Source organism: Clarias gariepinus, chromosome 7, assembly GCF_024256425.1.
Source record: "Clarias gariepinus isolate MV-2021 ecotype Netherlands chromosome 7, CGAR_prim_01v2, whole genome shotgun sequence".
NCBI lineage: Eukaryota > Metazoa > Chordata > Actinopteri > Siluriformes > Clariidae > Clarias > Clarias gariepinus.
The window spans coordinates 4,202,784-4,222,556 of record NC_071106.1 but is presented as its reverse complement, the minus strand read 5'-3'; the positions used below and the strand labels follow the sequence as shown (position 1 = coordinate 4,222,556).

The 19,773-nt window shown below is 36.9% G+C and overlaps 1 protein-coding gene across 1 annotated transcript in view; it reads right to left on the bottom strand.

Annotated features, from left to right (window-relative positions):
- Window positions 1-19,773, bottom strand: part of LOC128528030 (protein unc-13 homolog C-like) — a 208,775-nt gene that overhangs the window by 17,228 nt on the left and 171,774 nt on the right. The window contains exon 30 of the mRNA XM_053500754.1: window positions 13,024-13,171. Coding sequence (XP_053356729.1) covers window positions 13,024-13,171 — 148 coding nt within the window. The remainder of the gene's footprint in view (window positions 1-13,023; window positions 13,172-19,773) is intronic.

Genomic DNA, 19,773 nt, shown 5'->3' with positions numbered 1-19,773 from the left:
AGCTTGTTACATTCAGTGTATTTAGATTTGATGCGATTTACAAGGTGCCTAAAAAAATAACATAAACAGTCCATAGTACTGGACGGAATTTAAGAGAAGTAAGATATACACTCACCTAAAGGATTATTAGGAACACCTGTTCAATTTCTCATTAATGCAATTATCTAATCAACCAATCACATGGCAGTTGCTTCAATGCATTTAGGGGTGTGGTCCTGGTCAAGACAATCTCCTAAACTCCAAACTGAATGTCAGAATGGAAAAGAAAGGTGATTTATGCACTTTTGAGCGTGGCATGGTTGTTGGTGCCAGACGGGCCCGTCTGAGTATTTCACAATCTGCTCAGTTACTGGGATTTTCACGCACAACCATTTCTAGGGTTTACAAAGAATGGTGTGAAAAGTGAAAAACATCCAGTATGCGCAGTCCTGTGGGCGAAAATGCTTTGTTGATGCTAGAGGTCAGAGGAGAATGGGCCGACTGATTCAACCTGATAGAAGAGCAACTTTGACTGAAATAACCACTCGTTACAACCGAGGTATGCAGCAAAGCATTTGTGAAGCTGTTGACTGGAAAAATGTTGCCTGGTCTGATAAGTCTCGATTTCTGTTGAGACATTCAAATGGTAGAGTCAGAATTTGGCATAAACAGAATAAGAGAACATGGATCCATCATGCCTTGTTACCACTGTGCAGGCTGGTGGTGGTGGTGTAATGGTGTGGGGGATGTTTTCTTGGCACATTTTAGGCGCCTTAGTGCCAATTGGGCATTGTTTAAATGCCACGGCTACCTGAGCATTGTTTCTGACCATGTCCATCCCTTTATGACCACCATGTACTCATCCTCTGATGGCTACTTCCAGCAGGATAATGCACCATGTCACAAAGCTCGAATCATTTCAAATTGGTTTCTTTAACATGACAATGAGTTCAATGTACTAAAATGGCCCCCATAGTCACCAGATCTCAACCCAATAGAGCATCTTTGGGATGTGGTGGAACGGGAGCTTCGTGCCCTGGATGTGCATCCCACAAATCTCCATCAACTGCAAGATGCTATCCTATCAATATGGGCCAACATTTCTAAAAAAAAGGTTTCAGCACCTTGTTGAATCAATGCCACGTAGAATTAAGGCAGTTCTAAAGGCAAAAGGGGGTCAAACACCGTATTAGTATGGTGTTCCTAATAATCCTTTAGGTGAGTGTAAATATAGTTCACAGAATATATTTATAGAAATAATTATTACATTATTTGTGATTAAATAAATATCAGATTTTACGATCGACAGCTTTAGATCTCACCAGCATGAGCTCCATCTTATTAAATTTCATTTTAGGAAATAAACAGCCATCTGTTCATTGATGTTCTGTAGCCACTTTATTAGAAGCAAAAGGTTTGTAAGAAGCTTTTGTTTGAGCACTGGAGTAGATCTGAAGCTCATCAGCATCTAGGCCCTGTTGGAAAATAAAGGAACTGAGCGGGAAGGTGTAGGTAATAAACATCCGCAAGCCCAGGACAAACCCCTGAGGGACATTTTGAGAAGCAGAAAGAAATCTGTGCCTGCCAGCAGAGATTAAAGCCAATCTGGAAGCATGTGGTAGACAGTAAGGCAGCACTTGAAGCAATCTAAATTACACTACAAATACTGTTCTAAAACCCCTCTACCGTTACGCGGACTGAGATTGTTGTTTGTTCTACATGCACCTTTGTTTTGTTTCTGTTATTGGTTGTCACCCTATTGTGTTCACCTCTTGTGTTTTGTGTTTATTCCTTGATTAATCTGTGTAAACCCTGGTGTTTTCTCCCCTCAAGAGCTAGTTTAAGTCCACACAGCCTGTTCAATGCAGGAATACTGCACCTACGTACATTGTGCCTCAGCATCCTGTAAAAAAGGAACAGGGGTAGAATCTGTGGTTGTCGCCATGCCTTCAAGCCACAAGTGGACAAAGTGACCAGACAAGTTCTGTATAAAAGGGAGCGGCCATTATTGCAGGATAAGGGTCTGATGTTTTCAGACATGTGACGTGTCACGATCCACCATCAGGATATTTAAGCATCAGTAAGCAGTTATCAGCTAAGCCTCCGTGGAACAAAAATTAACTGAAGGACCAGCTGAGATTGAGACAGATTAGCAGAGCTAAATGTATAAGTGTTTTAAAGAATTAGCAGCACTGTAATCATTACCATTAATGAATACAAACTGAATCCTGCCTTGTGCATTAGAGCTTGACTGTCTGTTACAGTACATACAGTACATGCTGGGTTACTGATTACAAGGCAGCAAAGGACATATCCATTTCTATACTACTCTTTCACTACATTTTAACTCTTTCTTAACAAACATGCAAAAGCTGGAGTAGTATGGTGCTTTTTAGAATTGGGTGAATCCATGCCCATGGCCTGGGAAGACATACAGTACATGGCATTACAAATGCATATGCAAGATGGTGGCCACGTGTATTCTGTGTTTGTTTGGAGCATTACATGTGGACATCCCCAGAAATTAGTACTATGTTATGCAATATCAATAAAAACAGTGTGGGACAAATAGCATCATGTGACCCTGTGTGTGCAGTCTTCAAGCTTGAAACAGCAACAACAGCAACAACAACAAATATCTGGCTTCCAGAGCTGCCCTTTGAATAAACCTAAAGCCTATAGCAGACCATTGCAAGAAAATGTCTGTTTAAATTTAATATAACTGATTGAGATTGTTGGAAATGGACATGCTACTCAAAAGATGTCAGTTTTATCTATAAATATATACAAAAGGTTACAGTTTGTACATATTTACAGTTTGTAGTATCTCAAGTTAAAAAAGCTTCACTGTGTGGCAAAAGTGAATCATTCATCCATCTTTGTCATACAACTATCCATTGCACTTATACCCATTTTTTTCGTCTGGGGTAGGACTTCGGGTCCATATTCACACAATTATTTACACACTACAGGCAATTTGGAAACAGTTAGCCAGTTAGCCTCATGTGCATGTCTTTAGACTGTGGAAGGAAACCGGAATACCCGGAGGAAATCCATCAAGCATGGGGAGAAATTGCAAACTCCATGCACACAGACCCAAGGTGGGAATGGAATCTGAACCCTGAAGGTGCAAGGTGAACCACTAAGCCACCATGCCATCAAAAGTGATTTACTTTACCCGTTTGTGTTGTGCTTGCTCATCTTTAATTCAGAACATCAGCTAATTTTAAAGTTTTTCATATGATACGTCAAAATGTTCCAAGGAGAAAAAAACACAGTTAAGAAGGAGAAACCCTGATTACTACATTAGCATAAGGTTCTGTCTGTCATATAGTCATTTATCCTAAATATACATAAGATATTTAAAAAATGGATTTTTATATTTTTTTCCTCCCGATAACTTGAAAATATTGGTGCTGATGCATCTCTTCAGCAGAATTAGCATAAATGCACGCTGAAAACTTACAAGAGTCCTCAAAACCCACCTGCTGTGTATAGTTGTGATTAATCAGAGTAGGCCTAAAGGGTGGGGTTAACATCTGTTGCTTTAATTACAACTTTATTTCTATGGAGTACAACTAAATCACTCAGTCATTAGAATTCCTATGAATTTTGCATGAGGTTGGATTGACTAAATGTCTTCTGGGAGCAATATACCTTCGCGCACCTGCTAAAACGAATGTCTTGTAATGGGTGAGAGTGAGTTCAGGGACTTTAGAGTAAGCCGTATAAGCTATACGATCAATTTTAGGGAAGCTTAAAAGAATTTAAAAGAGAACAGTTTAGATTAGGCTTTAGAGAAACAGAGTGTGTTAACACTAAAAGCGCCGTGGCAATGTCACCTACTTATAACACGGTTCAGCGGTCATTTGACCACCTATTGTTTTAAATGGGAAGCTGTTGCTGACACACAATGATCGCTAGATGGCGCTTTCACCAAGAGCAAATAGTTTAGCTCCAAGATCACACTTGGACAATGTGCCATTCATTCCCGCGTTGATAATCAGCTGTATTTTTTTTTTCATATTCAACTCAGGAAAACCTACTACAGTAGTTTTTCTAGAGTACTAGAGTCTCTATGGGACAAAGGAAGAGAAAATAAATGGCAGAAGAAAAAAAAACAAGTCATGTTTTGCAACCCAAAGTTTTTGGCATTACTTTTTTCTGCCGTTTTTTCTCCTCCTTTGTCCATCTGGGGGCTTCGTACTATAATGAAAAGGAAAGCTCTACTTAATTTTATATCATATGGAGAAAATTCATTACTTCGTTCATTTTATTTGAAGCTTCTGAACATCTCGGATGGAGCAGGAGCAGCGATTTAGTTCTGAACTCGCTTCCGTGAAATTATCGGTCATGGAGAGGAAAGACTTTGAAGCAGTTGCAGCGTTTTTTCAGTTACAACAAGCACAGCGATGAGTCCACGTTGTTTCACTGTTTATGACATAGTGACACTAAACAGCTGAACAACTTCACTTTTCTGTTTACCTCTGAGGAAAAAAAGGTGTATTTAGTTTGTTTATATTTGGAATTTTTATAACATTACAAGAAGGTAACACTTTGGTCTGTGTAGTTAGAGCCCTTGTAGAGAATAAATAAATACATAACAACTTCCAACCACCTCTCACAGTTTTAGTGATTTGGCAGAAACTAATTATCACTACATAAGTACCCCAACAACATTGATCATGAGTTTCAGCTGAAACTAATTCTATCCATGCAACAGAAAATGTAGATGCAGATTCCAAATGTATAAAGATGCATGCTATTATATATATATATATATATATATATATATATATATATATATATATATATATATATAATAGCATGCACACACACACACACACACATACAGTACACACACACACCTCCCCTGAAGCAGTTGTAAAAAATAACCTCTGAGTAAAAAAAAGCTGTATTTTGTTTGTTTATATTTAGAATTTTTATAAAAAGTACAAGAAGGTAACAGTTTGGTCTGTGTAGTTAGTGCCCTTGTAGAGAATAAATATATGAATAACACATTCCAACCACCTCGCAAGAGAGTGCCATAGTTTTGCAAAAATACTTGCAAAACAATCAGCATACATTGGAGGGAACTTCTGAGGTGGTCAGTGATTGATGGCACGGTCGTTCAGAGGGGGTTGTGATCACACCTACAGTTCTTTTGTTCTAAGCTGTCGGTGAAATATCTCTCCACTTGAAATGGAAGCACAAAATTGAGGGGCAACATGCAAGGGATTTCAGCATCTCGACGCATAGTATACTAAGGTGTTTATAAAGTAGACACTGTTTGTCTTTTCGTTTTTGTAATCTTTCTCGTGTTTACTTTGTACTGTACAATGTATATAATTTTTTTTTATGAATTACTGTAAATAAACTACATATGCAGTTGATTTACCAGAAAGGACTTTTTAGTTTTTTGTGTGCTAAACACACCAGATACTGACCAGTTCTGAGTCCCCAGACCCCCAATAAAGCAAAAAACTGCACATTCCAGGGTGGCCTTTTATTGTGGGCAGTATAAGGTACACCTGTGCACTACTCATGATGTCAGATCAGCATCTTGATGTGGCACACCTGTGAGGTGGGATGGATTATCTCAGCAAAGCAGAAGTGCTCACTATCACACATTTAAACTGATTTGTGAACAATGTTTGAGAGAAATGGTAATATTGTGTATCTGGAATGAATTTTAGATCTTTAAGTCCATCTCATGAAAAATCGGAGCAGAAACAAAGGTGTTGCGTTTATATTTTTGTTGAGTGTATATATAATATGTGTTTGATTGACACAAAAATGTGGGGAAAGATTAAGAAACACACTGAAGCGAAATCTGAACAAAACAATGTTGATAAGTTCAAGCTTAGATTAATAAAAAAACTGCTTCAAAGTCTTTCCACTCCATGACCACTGAGTGTGGATACAGACCAAGGCCCGGTTTCTTGATAACGCACACTATTTGTGAGCTAAGAAAACTCTTAAGATATATCTTACGTAAAGTGACAAGTGTATTTCTCGAACTGTCCCTTAGGAGTCTTCTTAAGTCGCTGCCTTTTACGTCCGACGTTACAAGGCGCTGTCTACAGTGAAGATACTAAATTAGCTGACATCGATTGCTCAAAAATCGATTTTTGACTCCTTTTGCATGACAGCATTAAGAAAGACGACACTTTCTATGCAAATTAAACATGGCACTAAATTCTTTTAATAACGTTTCGACATGAGTTAACTTATCAATAGCATGCCATAATAGACAAATATATAAATGAAATCACCAAACTGTCGCTAATATTTTTATGTAACCTGTAGTGACAGTGAAACGAACCGAGTATCATAGTTGATTGACAAACAGCTGACAACACTCTTCACCAGCTTCGTTCCCGTCGATTAGGCACGTGGTCCGTTGCCTAGCAACACTGAATGAAACGAGGCATAATCGTGGTGTTTGCTTCAGTTATGACATAGCATAGTTTATTATCTGCTGTGGTAGATCTGATTTATTCAAACACAATAAAGCTTTATATCCTCAGGTGGGGTCATTACATTGTTTGAGAGAAAATTTCACGAAAGATTTAAACAGAATGAACAAACTAATGAATTTTCTCAAAACGTTATAAAATTAAGTAAAGCAAAATCCCCTAAATCTCCTTATAAAATATCGCTGATTATCAACGCCAGAATGAATGGGGAATTGTCGATATTTTACGGAAGCATATATATATATATAACCTGAGATAGTTACATATACGCACTGAATGACGCATAGATAGTATGCGCGATCCCTTGCGCCATCTGCTGAGAAAAATAAGAATCGCAGGTTGGACAAGGCAGGAAACGGCATGACCGGCGCGCAGCTGTCAGCGATTTCACGTAAATAAGAGCAAAATGGCTTTATACTGGCTTTTACTGGTGCGATTTTGAAAATGTAAGCATACAGGGTGATTAAGCTCACAGATCTAGGAAAAGTCATGAAAGGAGAGTCCTGGAATTTGATTGAGTGTCAAGTATTTTTTTTTTTACCCCATTGCGGTCAAATGACCACTGCTCGGCGCTTTTAGTGTTAATAAAAAATACAAAAGAAAAAGACACATATCTGCAGACACAGGAGGAAAATAAGATTTTGTTGATTTAAATATTGAAATCAAAGAAGATCCTCTAATTCATCGACTTACCACACGAGAATAATTTCCTTATTTTTCTTATGTGGTATAAATTTATCAGCCATAATATTATGACCACCCGCCAAATACTGAGTAGGTTTTCCTTTTGCCACCAAAACAGTAATGCACTGTGTGTTTTGACTCTTTTTTATAGTAACCTTTTCAGAAATTTAAGCTACAGTACTTCTTCTATTGGATCAGACTACATAGGCCAGCCATGGAGCACTTTTAGTAGGTTCTGACCTCTGTAGACCGGGAATAAGATCTGCAGTTATGGAGTTGCACTTATGCTTGACATTACCCATCACAATTCGGCCCTTGTCACAGTAGCTACAGTTACAATATTGCATTCCAATGGTGCTAGCAAATGGGTGGTATATATTATGCAGCAAGTGAACATTTCTTTTTCACTCAAAATCTATGTGTTGGAAGCAGAAAAAATGGAAAGGTGTCAGGAACACACAGTGCATTATTGTTTTGGTGGCAAAAGGTGACCTACTTAATATTAGGTGAGTTGTCATAATGTTATGGCTGATGTATATTTTATTTAAGGATGGATGAAAGATGGTATCATCTCCCTAGTTTAGTTGAAGGGTTACATACTGTATGCTATTTTTTTTAAACAAGTTAACATAATTGTTAAAGCTCCTCAAAATGTTTCTGTTAATGGTTCTGCTGAAATACAATTCAGATCCAGCATTCTGGCTGCTTAATTTCCTTTTTGCTTCACTCATTTCCAAGCATCCTGTTTCATTGCCTTTAACACTTGCACTTTCCTAGTGAATTAGAAAGCAGAGACACAAAACATCCATTTGCTGGACATTATCAAGCAATTCCCACTAAACATGACTTAAAGGTGATTTTTCCATAATAGCTTCCCTTTAAAACAACTGCTAACCATAACCTTTTCCTTACTTATTTGTGTATGATTGATGTTCTCTTGTTATAGAAATAAATGCTAAACCTGGAAAAATGCCCTGAATTACTTACTAACTAATTAAATACCTGGCCTATGTAACATTTTTTAGTTATCTAGTATCCACCAAAATAACTGGATGGTCTTACATCACCATCCCAAACTCGAAATTTTTTGACGAATTGAGAACAGTTTAAATTCAGTTAGATATCCTGCCCTTTGTGCAACCCTTTTCAGATTTGTTTTCTGGTACTCTTTTCTTGGATAATGAGTGTGTTTCAAAAGCATTTATCTGAGCATTGAATCAGCTCTGAGACTCATCAGCATGGAAATAAATTTGTAGGCTATGTTGGGGAATTAAAGAGGCAAGAATGAGTGTGTAAATAATAAACAGAAGAGGGCCCAGCACAGCATCCTGTGGGACACCTTAAGAATGTTGTCAGAATGTAATTTGTATTTGGCATTCAAGATACTGTAAATGCTGTTTGTTGGTGAGGTAGGATTTAAATTAACACTTCTATTACTAGAAAAAATGCAGAGATAAATAAAGATAAATGAGGAGGAATAAATTTACAAAACTGGAGTCAGCAGAGACAAAAAACAATGCTTTATGTTTCAGATGACACATTTAAATTGGGATAACAATATTATTTAGACAATCATGTCTAAATAGAAGTGAAATACCTTAAATAAAAAGATTTTTCTATTTCTGATCAATTCCTTGGTTGACCTAGATCAACGTCTTATTTAAAGATTTCAAAAGAGGTGTAAGTTCTATGCTAAATCTTTGGATTAAAAAAAAAAAAAAACTACTTACTGCACTCAATTTTCCTAGAGCCCTGTACTAGATGAGGAGAAATAGATTGAAAATGTTTGAATATTTGGGTGGTGAGCAATGTAGATCATGATCTGTAAAAGTTTGAGGAAACTCTTGGAGCAAGCCATGGCTCAGACTTTTGCAAAAACAAACAAACAAACAAACAAACAAACAAACAAACAAAAAAATAAAACAAATAAAAACAAAAAAAAAATTTATATGAAATTAGTGGCCAATTATTTTTTAAAGACCCTTTTGTCCAAAATGACAACTCAAGCATGGAGCTATATGAAGATGGTGATGCAAGTTTAGAAAACTGAGTACTTATCAACTGCTCAGAAACAATCGCTGGAAATGGGTCAAAAAGCATCTTTAAAGTAGACTTAGACTATGATCTTTACACAAGCATACCTTGGTCATACTTGAGTAAAGTTAAAAATGTAAAAGAACTTCAGTAGTGATGAATAGGGATCTTCGAAAAGTTGACTCTCAAAGATTGGATGTTAAAGAGAAAAAAACTGGCCAAGCTTTGTAAATGGGTGGGGTATATACTGTCTTTCCCTGTCAATCACATTGACACTCACAAGTAATAGGCATCTATGACCAACCCTTGATGCAACATGAGAAGCAGTTTAAAAATATGTCTTTGTCTGTCTTCAGGTGTCTTGGAGAAAACAAATATTAGCCATGACAGGGAAGTAAGAGCTAGCTGGTAAGTGTTAAATGCCCAAGACTAAATTAGGGACAAATTCAGGGGAAAACAACATTCACTCCACTTGCAAAGGATCTGTTGGTTTAGTGGATAAGGTTTTGGGCTACTAATCAGGGGGTTGTGAGTTCAATTTCCTTCATACCCAAACTGCTAATGGTGGTCTTTTAGAGTCAGGAGGTGACAGAATATAGTTCTCAGTATAGCCACATATCACCTCATGTCTACAGTATATACAGTATTTGAGTTTTGTGATAAGTGTTCCCTATTTTCAAGGTGTTATGCCCTTTCATTAAATTTGAGTCTTGACAATCCTGTATTTCTTTTAGACTTTATCATGTTCTGCCCTGCTCTTAGCCAAAAATCTTTTGACAGAAGCCTACAGGGATAGCAGCTTTAATTTAGAGTTAATCAAAACCACTTCAGTTCCTATCAGTCAAACATAACAAGATTTGCAGTTGAATTCCTTAATCAGGGGATAGAAAGGGGTGTGAGGGGCTTTTTTCGACCTGAGCCACTGAATGTTTTCTCAAATCAAGGTTTGATTAGAATATTGTTATAAATAAAATCATATAGAAAGTGCAAGAGGTCTGGCATGATTTGTCTCGAATTTCTGGTCCACAATTCCTTGCTCTAACAGCTATTACTGTTTTGCCACACACAGGGTGATATAATAGGTCCACTAGTTGTGTGCTGTTCAAAGAGCACAGATCAGTGTAAGGTACAGCATGTAGACATCCCAATTACAATGGTGAAAAGTGACAGAGCTGAAAACCAGACAGTTTCTACACTGTCACAACTACAAAGGAAATCATTTGGAGCATGTCTAAACCAAAAACATCTCAGTTTCTTAAGAGTCCTGTAATTGGATAGAGCAAGAGTAAAACTACTTCTTCTATATAATATTAAGCCTTGAATATATCTAAAAAAAACTGCATTCTGCTTCTTAATCCTTATGGCCACCAGTACCGATTGGTGCATAGGGCAACAAGAGTTCTCCATTGTAGAGGACTTTCGCTGTATCCGTAGCAGTTGTTTTTTTTCTGGGGCGGGTTGCTAGCCCAACGCCCAAACCTTCCCGTTTCTCATCTGGCACTTGGGAACTGGCAACGCCTGAGCTTTAGACCTCTGGCTGTGAGAAGTTACAGCCTCACCCGGGAACCGAACCAACGATCTCCGGATGTAGGGCAAGCAGTTTACCACTGCGCCACTCGGAGGCCCTGCATTGTTCTTACACATCATGAAATAATAAAGCACAGGAATGACTAATATGCAGAAGTGAAAGGTAAGTCTATGTACTTATTTACTATAATTAATTAAATGTCAACAATTTAATGTAAAGAAAATTAATTGTCGTTTTTACATATCTGTAATTAAATTAAGTAGTTTCATTAGATGATACGCTTTACTTTTACTCCACTACATCCTGTAGAAAATATCTGTACTTTCTACCCTACTACGTTTTTGCATGGCATTACATTATGACAGTGCTGTGTCATTTATGAGGTGGTATTATCATCACCTGCTGAATATTATGCATAATTGCATGATGTGCTTATGCCTATGCTTAATCACACTGCAGGCATTTGAAATTTAAAGTTGAGGTAGTTGCGGACAACCAACATAGTATGGAAAGTGTGTGTGAGGAAGAGGAAGAGAGTACTATGACTTAAAGGCCACTGTGAGCTAATGCAACCCCTGTACTTTTAATACTTGAGTACATTTGACGTATGTAATTTTGTACTCCTAATCAAGCAGGATTGTAAATTCAGGACATCTAATTTTACCTGAGTAATATTTTACCTTAGGTAGCTATACTTTTACTCTAGTAAAGGATTTGTGTGCTTTGCTCAGCTTTGCTAATGTGTCATGATTGATTATAGTCATTAATACTATAATTTACCTAAAGTCTTTAGCCAAACTGCACAAAAATTGACAGAAGCAGATGGCTGATACACATCTATGATCATTAGTCTATAAATAATTTCTAGATTTCTAATATTCTGCAGTGCTAACAAATGTTGTGAAGGTATTTTAAAGAACAACAAACTATCTCTTCTTCTTGGAGTCCTTAGAATGTTTTTATATAATCTTTGTTATATAGAGTTGATTTTTATGCAACTAGATCTTGTACATTTTCAGAAAAAAAAAAAACACTTAAGAAGGGTTATTTTTGAGCTTGAGTATTCACTGGACATAGTAACATTAGAGATAAGGGCGTGTTTGACAGAATCGCTTTGTCCTTGGTCATGCTTCAGAAATCAAAGCTTTGCTATTGCAAGATTAACTATTAGAAATCAAAAATTGGTTATGGGTGACTTGTGCATGTGTTAATTTTTCTTTTAAGAATAAAGAAGGAAAAAATTAAAATTGCCTTAAAAATATTTCATATAAATGGAAATGACTTGCAATATCAAACGTGGCTAAATTTGTCCCTCTGACTGCAGGGTGTTGAATCATTATAGAACATAAATTTTTATGATCGTGTGTGGCCATGACAGGACTGTGACTAGATCTGAAGAGATTACAACAGATTGAACACAACAGGATAATTCAGGGAGGGAGGGGGGATTATTGTTCAAGACCAGCCCGTAATCAGGACATCTTTGATGACAAGCATAAATCAGGCTCAAAAACATCCAAAATGATGGGACAGCCATAATTAAATCAACACAACCAGCTTAATGAAACCATCCCCAATCACTGCTAAGCACTCATCCCTCAACCATTACACACACTTTGGTTTAACAGATTTCTTCTCTTTATGTGTAAGGAATTATACACAGTTTGCTAATTTGTCTGAAATAAAATCACTTGTGAAAGGAGTGAACCTGATTACAGGACAAAAAAGGTACAAGCTAAACACAAAGGTCCATGGTGAGACTGAAACACCCACACATGCTGCATCATAGTTAATGCAAAGTCATATTCTTCCGTCTTTCTTCTTCCATACATAACTTTTATAACATGAAAGCACTCATTTGCAATAAGCATGTTTTTATCAAGGTTTTTTTTTTTTTTTTTTTTTTTTACATACAACAGCTACACACTTTGCATCCTCTTGTAGACAGGTGTTCCTTCAAACCACAGCCTCAAGACGGGAAATATGATATTGAACATCACCATCCATCTGCACTAGGATTAAAATTGAAACCACAGCAAGAATGTGTTGTGTTCACGATTTAGCAATATTCTGTCCCATTAAAGCCGTCCATCTCTTTAGATTTTACAGCAATTCAATTGCACCATTTATTGCATGACTACGCCCAATAGATCTCATCTCCATTTCAGTGATGATCGATATAAACATTATTATGAGAATAAAACCAGTTAACCCTTCCTATGCTTACATTCATGACAAAAAAGACTTGCCCCATGCACACACACATATTCCCTGACATAATCCCTAAGATTTATTATTTTCCAAAAAATTATTTCTTACCTTGAGACATCTGGGTGCATATAAATTTTTTGATCAAGGCATCTGTGGGTTGGGTGTAAAGGCTAAGCGCATATTTCAGAGACTTCAAGTCAGGACTTTTCTCCAGGAAGGTTTTTTTCAAGCCGTTCCCTCCAGCATGGAAATATTGCTGAAAGAAGAAAAAGAAAGGCAGGTAAAACCAGAGAAATTAATGATTAATAACCTCAATGCATTTTTAACTCTATTGAAGCTTTGTGGTCTTTTTGATTTTGAATACTGGTATGCTTTATTTTATACTATTATCAGATTCATCAGGTGTATCACAATAGACACCGCTTAGATTGAATATAGAATTTCTGAATAGCAATTAAATCCACAGGTTTTTGGCTTTATCCTGTTAGTATAAATATGTTTCTCCCCTTTAACAGATTATCAGACTATTAGCAGACAGATCTAGAGAAAGATGAATTGATGATTTAAGTCAATATAAAATAAAAAAGGACCTTTTATTCATCCTAAAAAGCAACTAGGAATTTTGTGGACTTTAATACAAAAAAATTCTGCACTCATTCTAAGATCTTGTCTCCTTGCTATATCAGCCATATATATATTTTTAAATAAAGTTAGATTTACTCCCATTATTTAATTTTAACCAATAGCCCCCATCAAGGCTCCTACTACCAACCAGGGAGGGGTTCCTCCAAGACACATGACACCAGCGAATTGCATCTTTTTGAAGTGCTTGCTCATGCACTGTCAGGAGCGGCGTAACACACTTGATGCGATCGATGTAAGAGTGCTAGAGTGCCACTCATTCCTCTTAGATGTCTCTCTAGGGTTCCCAGCTACGGAAGGCTACAGCATCATCTGGGATTTGAACTTTGCGATCTCCGGATGATAGGGAGAGCTCACTACTGCTGCACTATTTGTAAACTACCAATCAGCTGTATCATTAAAACCTTAAAACGTTATATGCAGTTTTTTGTAGGTTCTCCTTGTGCCACCAAAGCTCTGACCACTTGAGACCTCTTGGGGTGCTGTAAGTTGCATGGGCGTGCCTCCATACGCTGTACTTGTTTCTCCAGTGCATTTTATGGATGCTTGGTCAGATTGAGATTGGGGGAGTTTGGATGCCAAGTCAACAAGTAAAGCTTTGATGTACTGGGTTACTTTCTATTATAGCCAGCATTAACTTTTCTCTGCTACTGTACATGGACTGGGCTTTGTTCTACATAGACCTAAGCCTTGGATAGTCATGATGCTGTCACCAGTGTACTGGCATCTAACTGATTTTATTTTATTTTTTATTTAATTCACCTTCCTGAGGTGTTAGTCTTATGGCTAATTGGAGTAGACTGGTAAAATACGAACTGCTATATGATCTCGAGTTACAATTATTATGTTGGTTTCCATGGTAGTGCTTAGCTAGCACATGCTGCATAGCTATAGACAATATGTTTACCTTTAGCTGGTAACTGTTTTAAGAAATAAAACTTGGTTTAGATATCTAGAATCGAAAGTCATGAATAATTATTTTTCCTGAAAGAAAAAGAAATACATTATGCCCTCCTACAGACAGTTGTTTCCCTTTTTATATACATGGCCCTACCCAATCATTTAAAGATACCCCACTCCTGGCTTGTTGAGGCAGCGTTCCTAACTAGTTCCTCCGTCTGTCATGTAATGCAAACCTTCTAAGCTTAAGTCTTAAAGAAATCCTTTACAAAGCTAGCACCCTTATCTACACACACACAAAATGTTGGAAAAGCAGATTATCGCTAGTGGATGATATAATATAGCATATGTTAATGCTACGTGAATCTACTTGACCATTTTTTTCACCTTGGCTTTCTCTGCTTTCAGTACATGAAGGAATTTTAATATGTTAAAAACAGAATCCAGAGAAGTTTGATATTTCTATTCATTTTGACATGAACAGACTCTTGACATGTCTGTCTGAGGATGTGGTGCCTCAGGGAGCTGCTGTCACACATCAGCAGCAAACAGCTCGGAGAGTATTTTTGTGCACAAGTAATACACAAGCTTACAGCTCTGTAAAGGGTTTGTGTGAAATGAGACACCAAGAGAACCCTGGACAATCTCCTAGCGTACCCTTTTTCATTGAAAACTACATGTAGTGCTGAGATCACTCCTTTAATGTCATTTCCTGTCAATTTACCAGGTTATACCGATGTATGTTTTTCAAATAATATTTCGACAGTCGTTCTGTCATGCCCTAATATTGAAAAGAGCTCAAGTTTTTTTAAATAATTGGAAATAAAAAACAAGTTTCACCACACATTGAGTGTCAGTGTTATTATTATCTTGCAAGGTTTCACATGCCCAAACACACGCATGGGGTGAATGAAAAAGCTGTGAGCAATTAAATGGGCGATGAACGGGCATCTGTATGAATGTGTGACATTTGCATCACTCAGGGACCTTCCAGTAAATGGCAATAAGAGACTGTCACATTAAACCTTGTCTATCTCATTATTAAATGATCATTTTTAACTAATTAACACTAACCTCATTTTTGCACTATATTTTAGAAATCACCTCCTTTTTCTTGATGTGGTCCTTCCTTTGACAGCGCTGTGGCTTTATTGCTAAAGTCACGACATGAACTACACATAAATAAAAGTTATTTAATGAACGATAATTCTTACAATATATTTGAAAATATAAATCTATAAATAAGGGCATCCATTTGGCACCTGATAAAAGTGAGGATACGTACAGTATTTGGGAAAATGGCAGTTAAGGTAGCACTATCTCTGTCATGTACGTAATGACACGAGTTTATTCTAAGAATGTGCGTATATAAATAGATTCATGCACTAGTTTATAAAGTTTATAAAAAAAAAGTTTCCTATCCCATTTGTCACTATTACACTATTACAGAACACAGACAGTGTCCAGCAAGCAAGATAAGAAGGACCAAAAATTGTGCTGCTAAGCTATGTTAGGAAGACAGACAGACTAGCGAGAGATGTGCATCAAATGAACAGTACTGACACCTAAACCTAAGCAGGAGAAGCACACACTGGCCTGGTTGCTGGTCCCGCAGCACACTTTCCTGGGTTTATTTCTTTGCAACCAGAAATATACACTTTGTCTTCTTAATAATTGCTTTTCAAAGATGTCCCTGTTGTGTTTCAATATTTCATCACCACAAGTTAATGCGAGCTTTTGCCTGCGCACTGAAAATACCTACAAAGCTAACTAACTTCTAACACAAGCCTGACTCCCAAATCCCCCCTGAAGAAGAGCACTACATGGTGTGTGGAACAAGGGATTGCAAACCCTACTTTGCACACTAGCTTTCCATTTTATTCTATTTGGGATTCAACCATTTAACAGTCTGTTAGCTAAGATTTACAGGACTTTCCATCACCTCCATGGTTTATTGTCTTCAACCTTTGGTGACATTAAACTGCTTTCAGCCCTGAACAGGAGTAACACTAATGGTTAAGTATTAGTACTAGAAGTGATAGTGATAGTAGAAGCACAAATGGTAGAAACAGCAAATGTAATAGTAGTTGTAATTGGGAAGTTAGTAATAAAAACAGCAGTATAAATAATAGCTATATTTTCAGTACTATTATATTAATTTAAGTATTAGTTGTAGCAGTAGAGACAATAGTAATATTAGCAATATTAGCAGCAGAAGTTATGATGGTAAAATAAGTAGTAGTAGTAATGGTAGTAATTTTAGCAATAGTAAAAACTTTTTATGTTCTGTATTAAATTGATTGTAGTTTTTTTCATTCATATCGATTAAACACATGAAAGAAGTGTAGTAAAAGTTAAAGTAAAGAATTGTGTTACATAGTGAATATTCCATACCCAAGGATTTATTGCAGGGAAAGACCATTAAGATTTGTTGCTTCATCACTTTATATGTAACTTACATAAAACTAAGAAACTTTCAGTTTAAGTATCAACATTGATTGTCAGCCTAAAGGATGGGCTGTCACTCCCTGTGTCTCCATTCGAAAAATATACAATAGAAAAATACACTATCTCGCTTTCTTTCTCTCTTCACAGGTTGTCTGATTGAGATAGAGCCTCATGCCCGCTCCACCTTCCAGACCCTTCACTCTGCTGCCAATTACAACACGAAAATAAAACCTCGTTATTTATCCAGAATGAGATAATTGCATGCCTGATCCAGCTGTCTGATAATGTAGCAATTAAATTGTATGTTTTGGGGGAAGTTATGTCCAGGAGTGCTGACTGGTCAAACCAAGACATGAGCAAAACACTTCACTAATTCGCTACTGAATTAGCAGAACTGCATTCTTAACAGCGTCTATGGCAATTAAGGATGCATTACTAATCATGCTGTTAAAGGAAAATAATTAACATCATTGCAATGTGATTATTTTACGCTGATGGTAGCGCCAAGTATTTTTCTCCATTTGGACTGCAAACATTTGCCAACAGTTTTTACAGTTTTTAAGTATTGAATGACACACATGACACATCAAAGGTATCGTTTTTCAACAGTGTTACACTGTAGGTGGTGGAACAAGGAGTTATTTATTAGAGTTATGTTACAGACGTTCCGCATATTCATGCTGGACCACAAAGTGACATAACACTCTATCAGAAAGAAGAGGGCTATCTGCCTCACACTAATGACTAACAGGCGAGATGGAGTAAGCTCCTCCCACCCAGACAGCACAGACGATTTGGCATTGTCACAATAAAAACGTATGATAGCTGGACTATAGCGCTCTTGTGCATGATGTCAGACCCGATGTAAAACTTTTTGCAGTTTGCATTTTGTTCGGCTGTCTTTTTGCCATTGTATCATACCAGACAGTTTTTTGCGTTTAAGGTTAAAAACATGGAAGAAGATTTGTGGTTATCAGGCTAATCCTGGCCAAAGAAGAGCTCCTGTTGGTGCCACTGGCACTTGTACTGTATTGATCATTTTATCACAGGAAACATCACAATGAAATAAAGGTTTGGCAAATTTAACAAAATAAAATCCAATATATGTGACTTGTTTTATGTTTACCATAGTTTAAAGTAATTGTGGCGCTCACATTGGGCTTGGGATGCCATTATGTTTTCATTAGTGTCATTAAGCTTCTGGTAATATTCAGTTAGCATATGATATATCTTAATGCTAAGTCACTGTTTCCACAAAGCTTAAATTAGGCAGAAATTTTCTTCCAGTGTAATTGTTGCAGTGGGGCCGTGATCGAGCATCACCTGCAGGTAACACCTAATGCTTTCCGCCGGTGCCTTATCAAGGTTATTTATTGGTGTTTTTTGTGCAGAAAACAGGGAAGCACCAGAGATAGAAGTTCACTCACGACACCCCAGTGTGTGAATGTGTGTGAGTTACCCTGTCTGTGTTAAATGAGTGTTGTTTAAAAGCAACTTGTAAATTCACAAAGTGCTAAAATAAACGATTAATAACGTATACTGTCTGTCTCCACTCTCCTTATAAGGGAATACCTGTCACACTAATATAGATGTTATTATATTTTAATCACAGTAGTTTTCTCCAGAGCACTAAACAGCTACGTACAGCGGTAAGTGACCTCGGTCACTTGGCAGGCAGCGCAGATAGCAGAGTGACAGCTGAATAGAAAGCTAGGAAGAAAAATAGATCAGTGTTTCAGTTTTACTAAATGATAGTTTCAAATTAAATCATACCTTATAAGATAGATTTCAGCATAACAATACCTTAAATCAACAAACACACTGTCCTCGAAAGAACAATATAAAAAAAGAACAGCTGGAGCTTGATAAAAAAAAAGAAAGATAAAAATCAGTAATATCCACTTATTGAAGTTTCTCAACACGCACTGCACTGCTATCTGGCCTCTTGTCATGTGTTCAGAAATAAAAAAAAAACCTGTTATCTGTTTTGAGCATGATCGCCAGACAACACGGTGAATGTTTTGATTGTGGACCACACGACCGCAAAAACTTTATAGGGTGAAAATCCTACACAAAGTTCCTAAAAGTGTGCAGATCTAAATGTTCTAAAGTGCAAACTGGTTTAGAATAAGCCAAAGATTCAGATAGAAAAGGAATTTGGACCTCTGGTTTTCAACATATCAGGAAAGGGAAAAAAGCGCTATGTTATAGCTAAGTTCTACTGTATATCTGTAAAATAGTTTTGATCTGGACGTCCTGCCAATTTATTTTCCTATTAATTTCTATGAGAAAATGGTCAATACTGATAATTTTACATATACAAATTAAACACTTTAGAAGACTTACACTGAAATGACAAGTTTTATTCTCTCCTGTCACAGATTTCCACCTTTAAACATTTTTAAAACCAGTCTTTTAACATAAGGTGTATTTGAAGGTATTACTATAACTCCAAGAAACTGCCAATTTTACCCTTTAAAACCTTTTGACTTAATTTCCTTCTAAGATAATTAAGCAATATCAGATTTGAGGTTGTGCTGTTGTACTGAATATCAGCATGGCTGTGATGCGGTCATAGCCATGAGGGTGCAGCCCGAGTACTGAAGATATGACAGCCGTGCTGATATCCAGTACAACAGCACAAACTCCAGTGTGATATCGCTTTTATACATCAGTTGCTAATTAGCTGGCTAGCTGGGATGCTCATAAGACACTCTTCTTTGCACATTTGTCTCTTTTGCATAAAAACATAGATAGTTCTTTGTTAACTTAAAATGTTAATCTGTCTTCTCCAAGCTAGCCAGCTAATTAGATCTCTAAGTTAGCTAGTTAGTTTTTTTGTTAATTTCTTTTGTAAAATTTATGTTG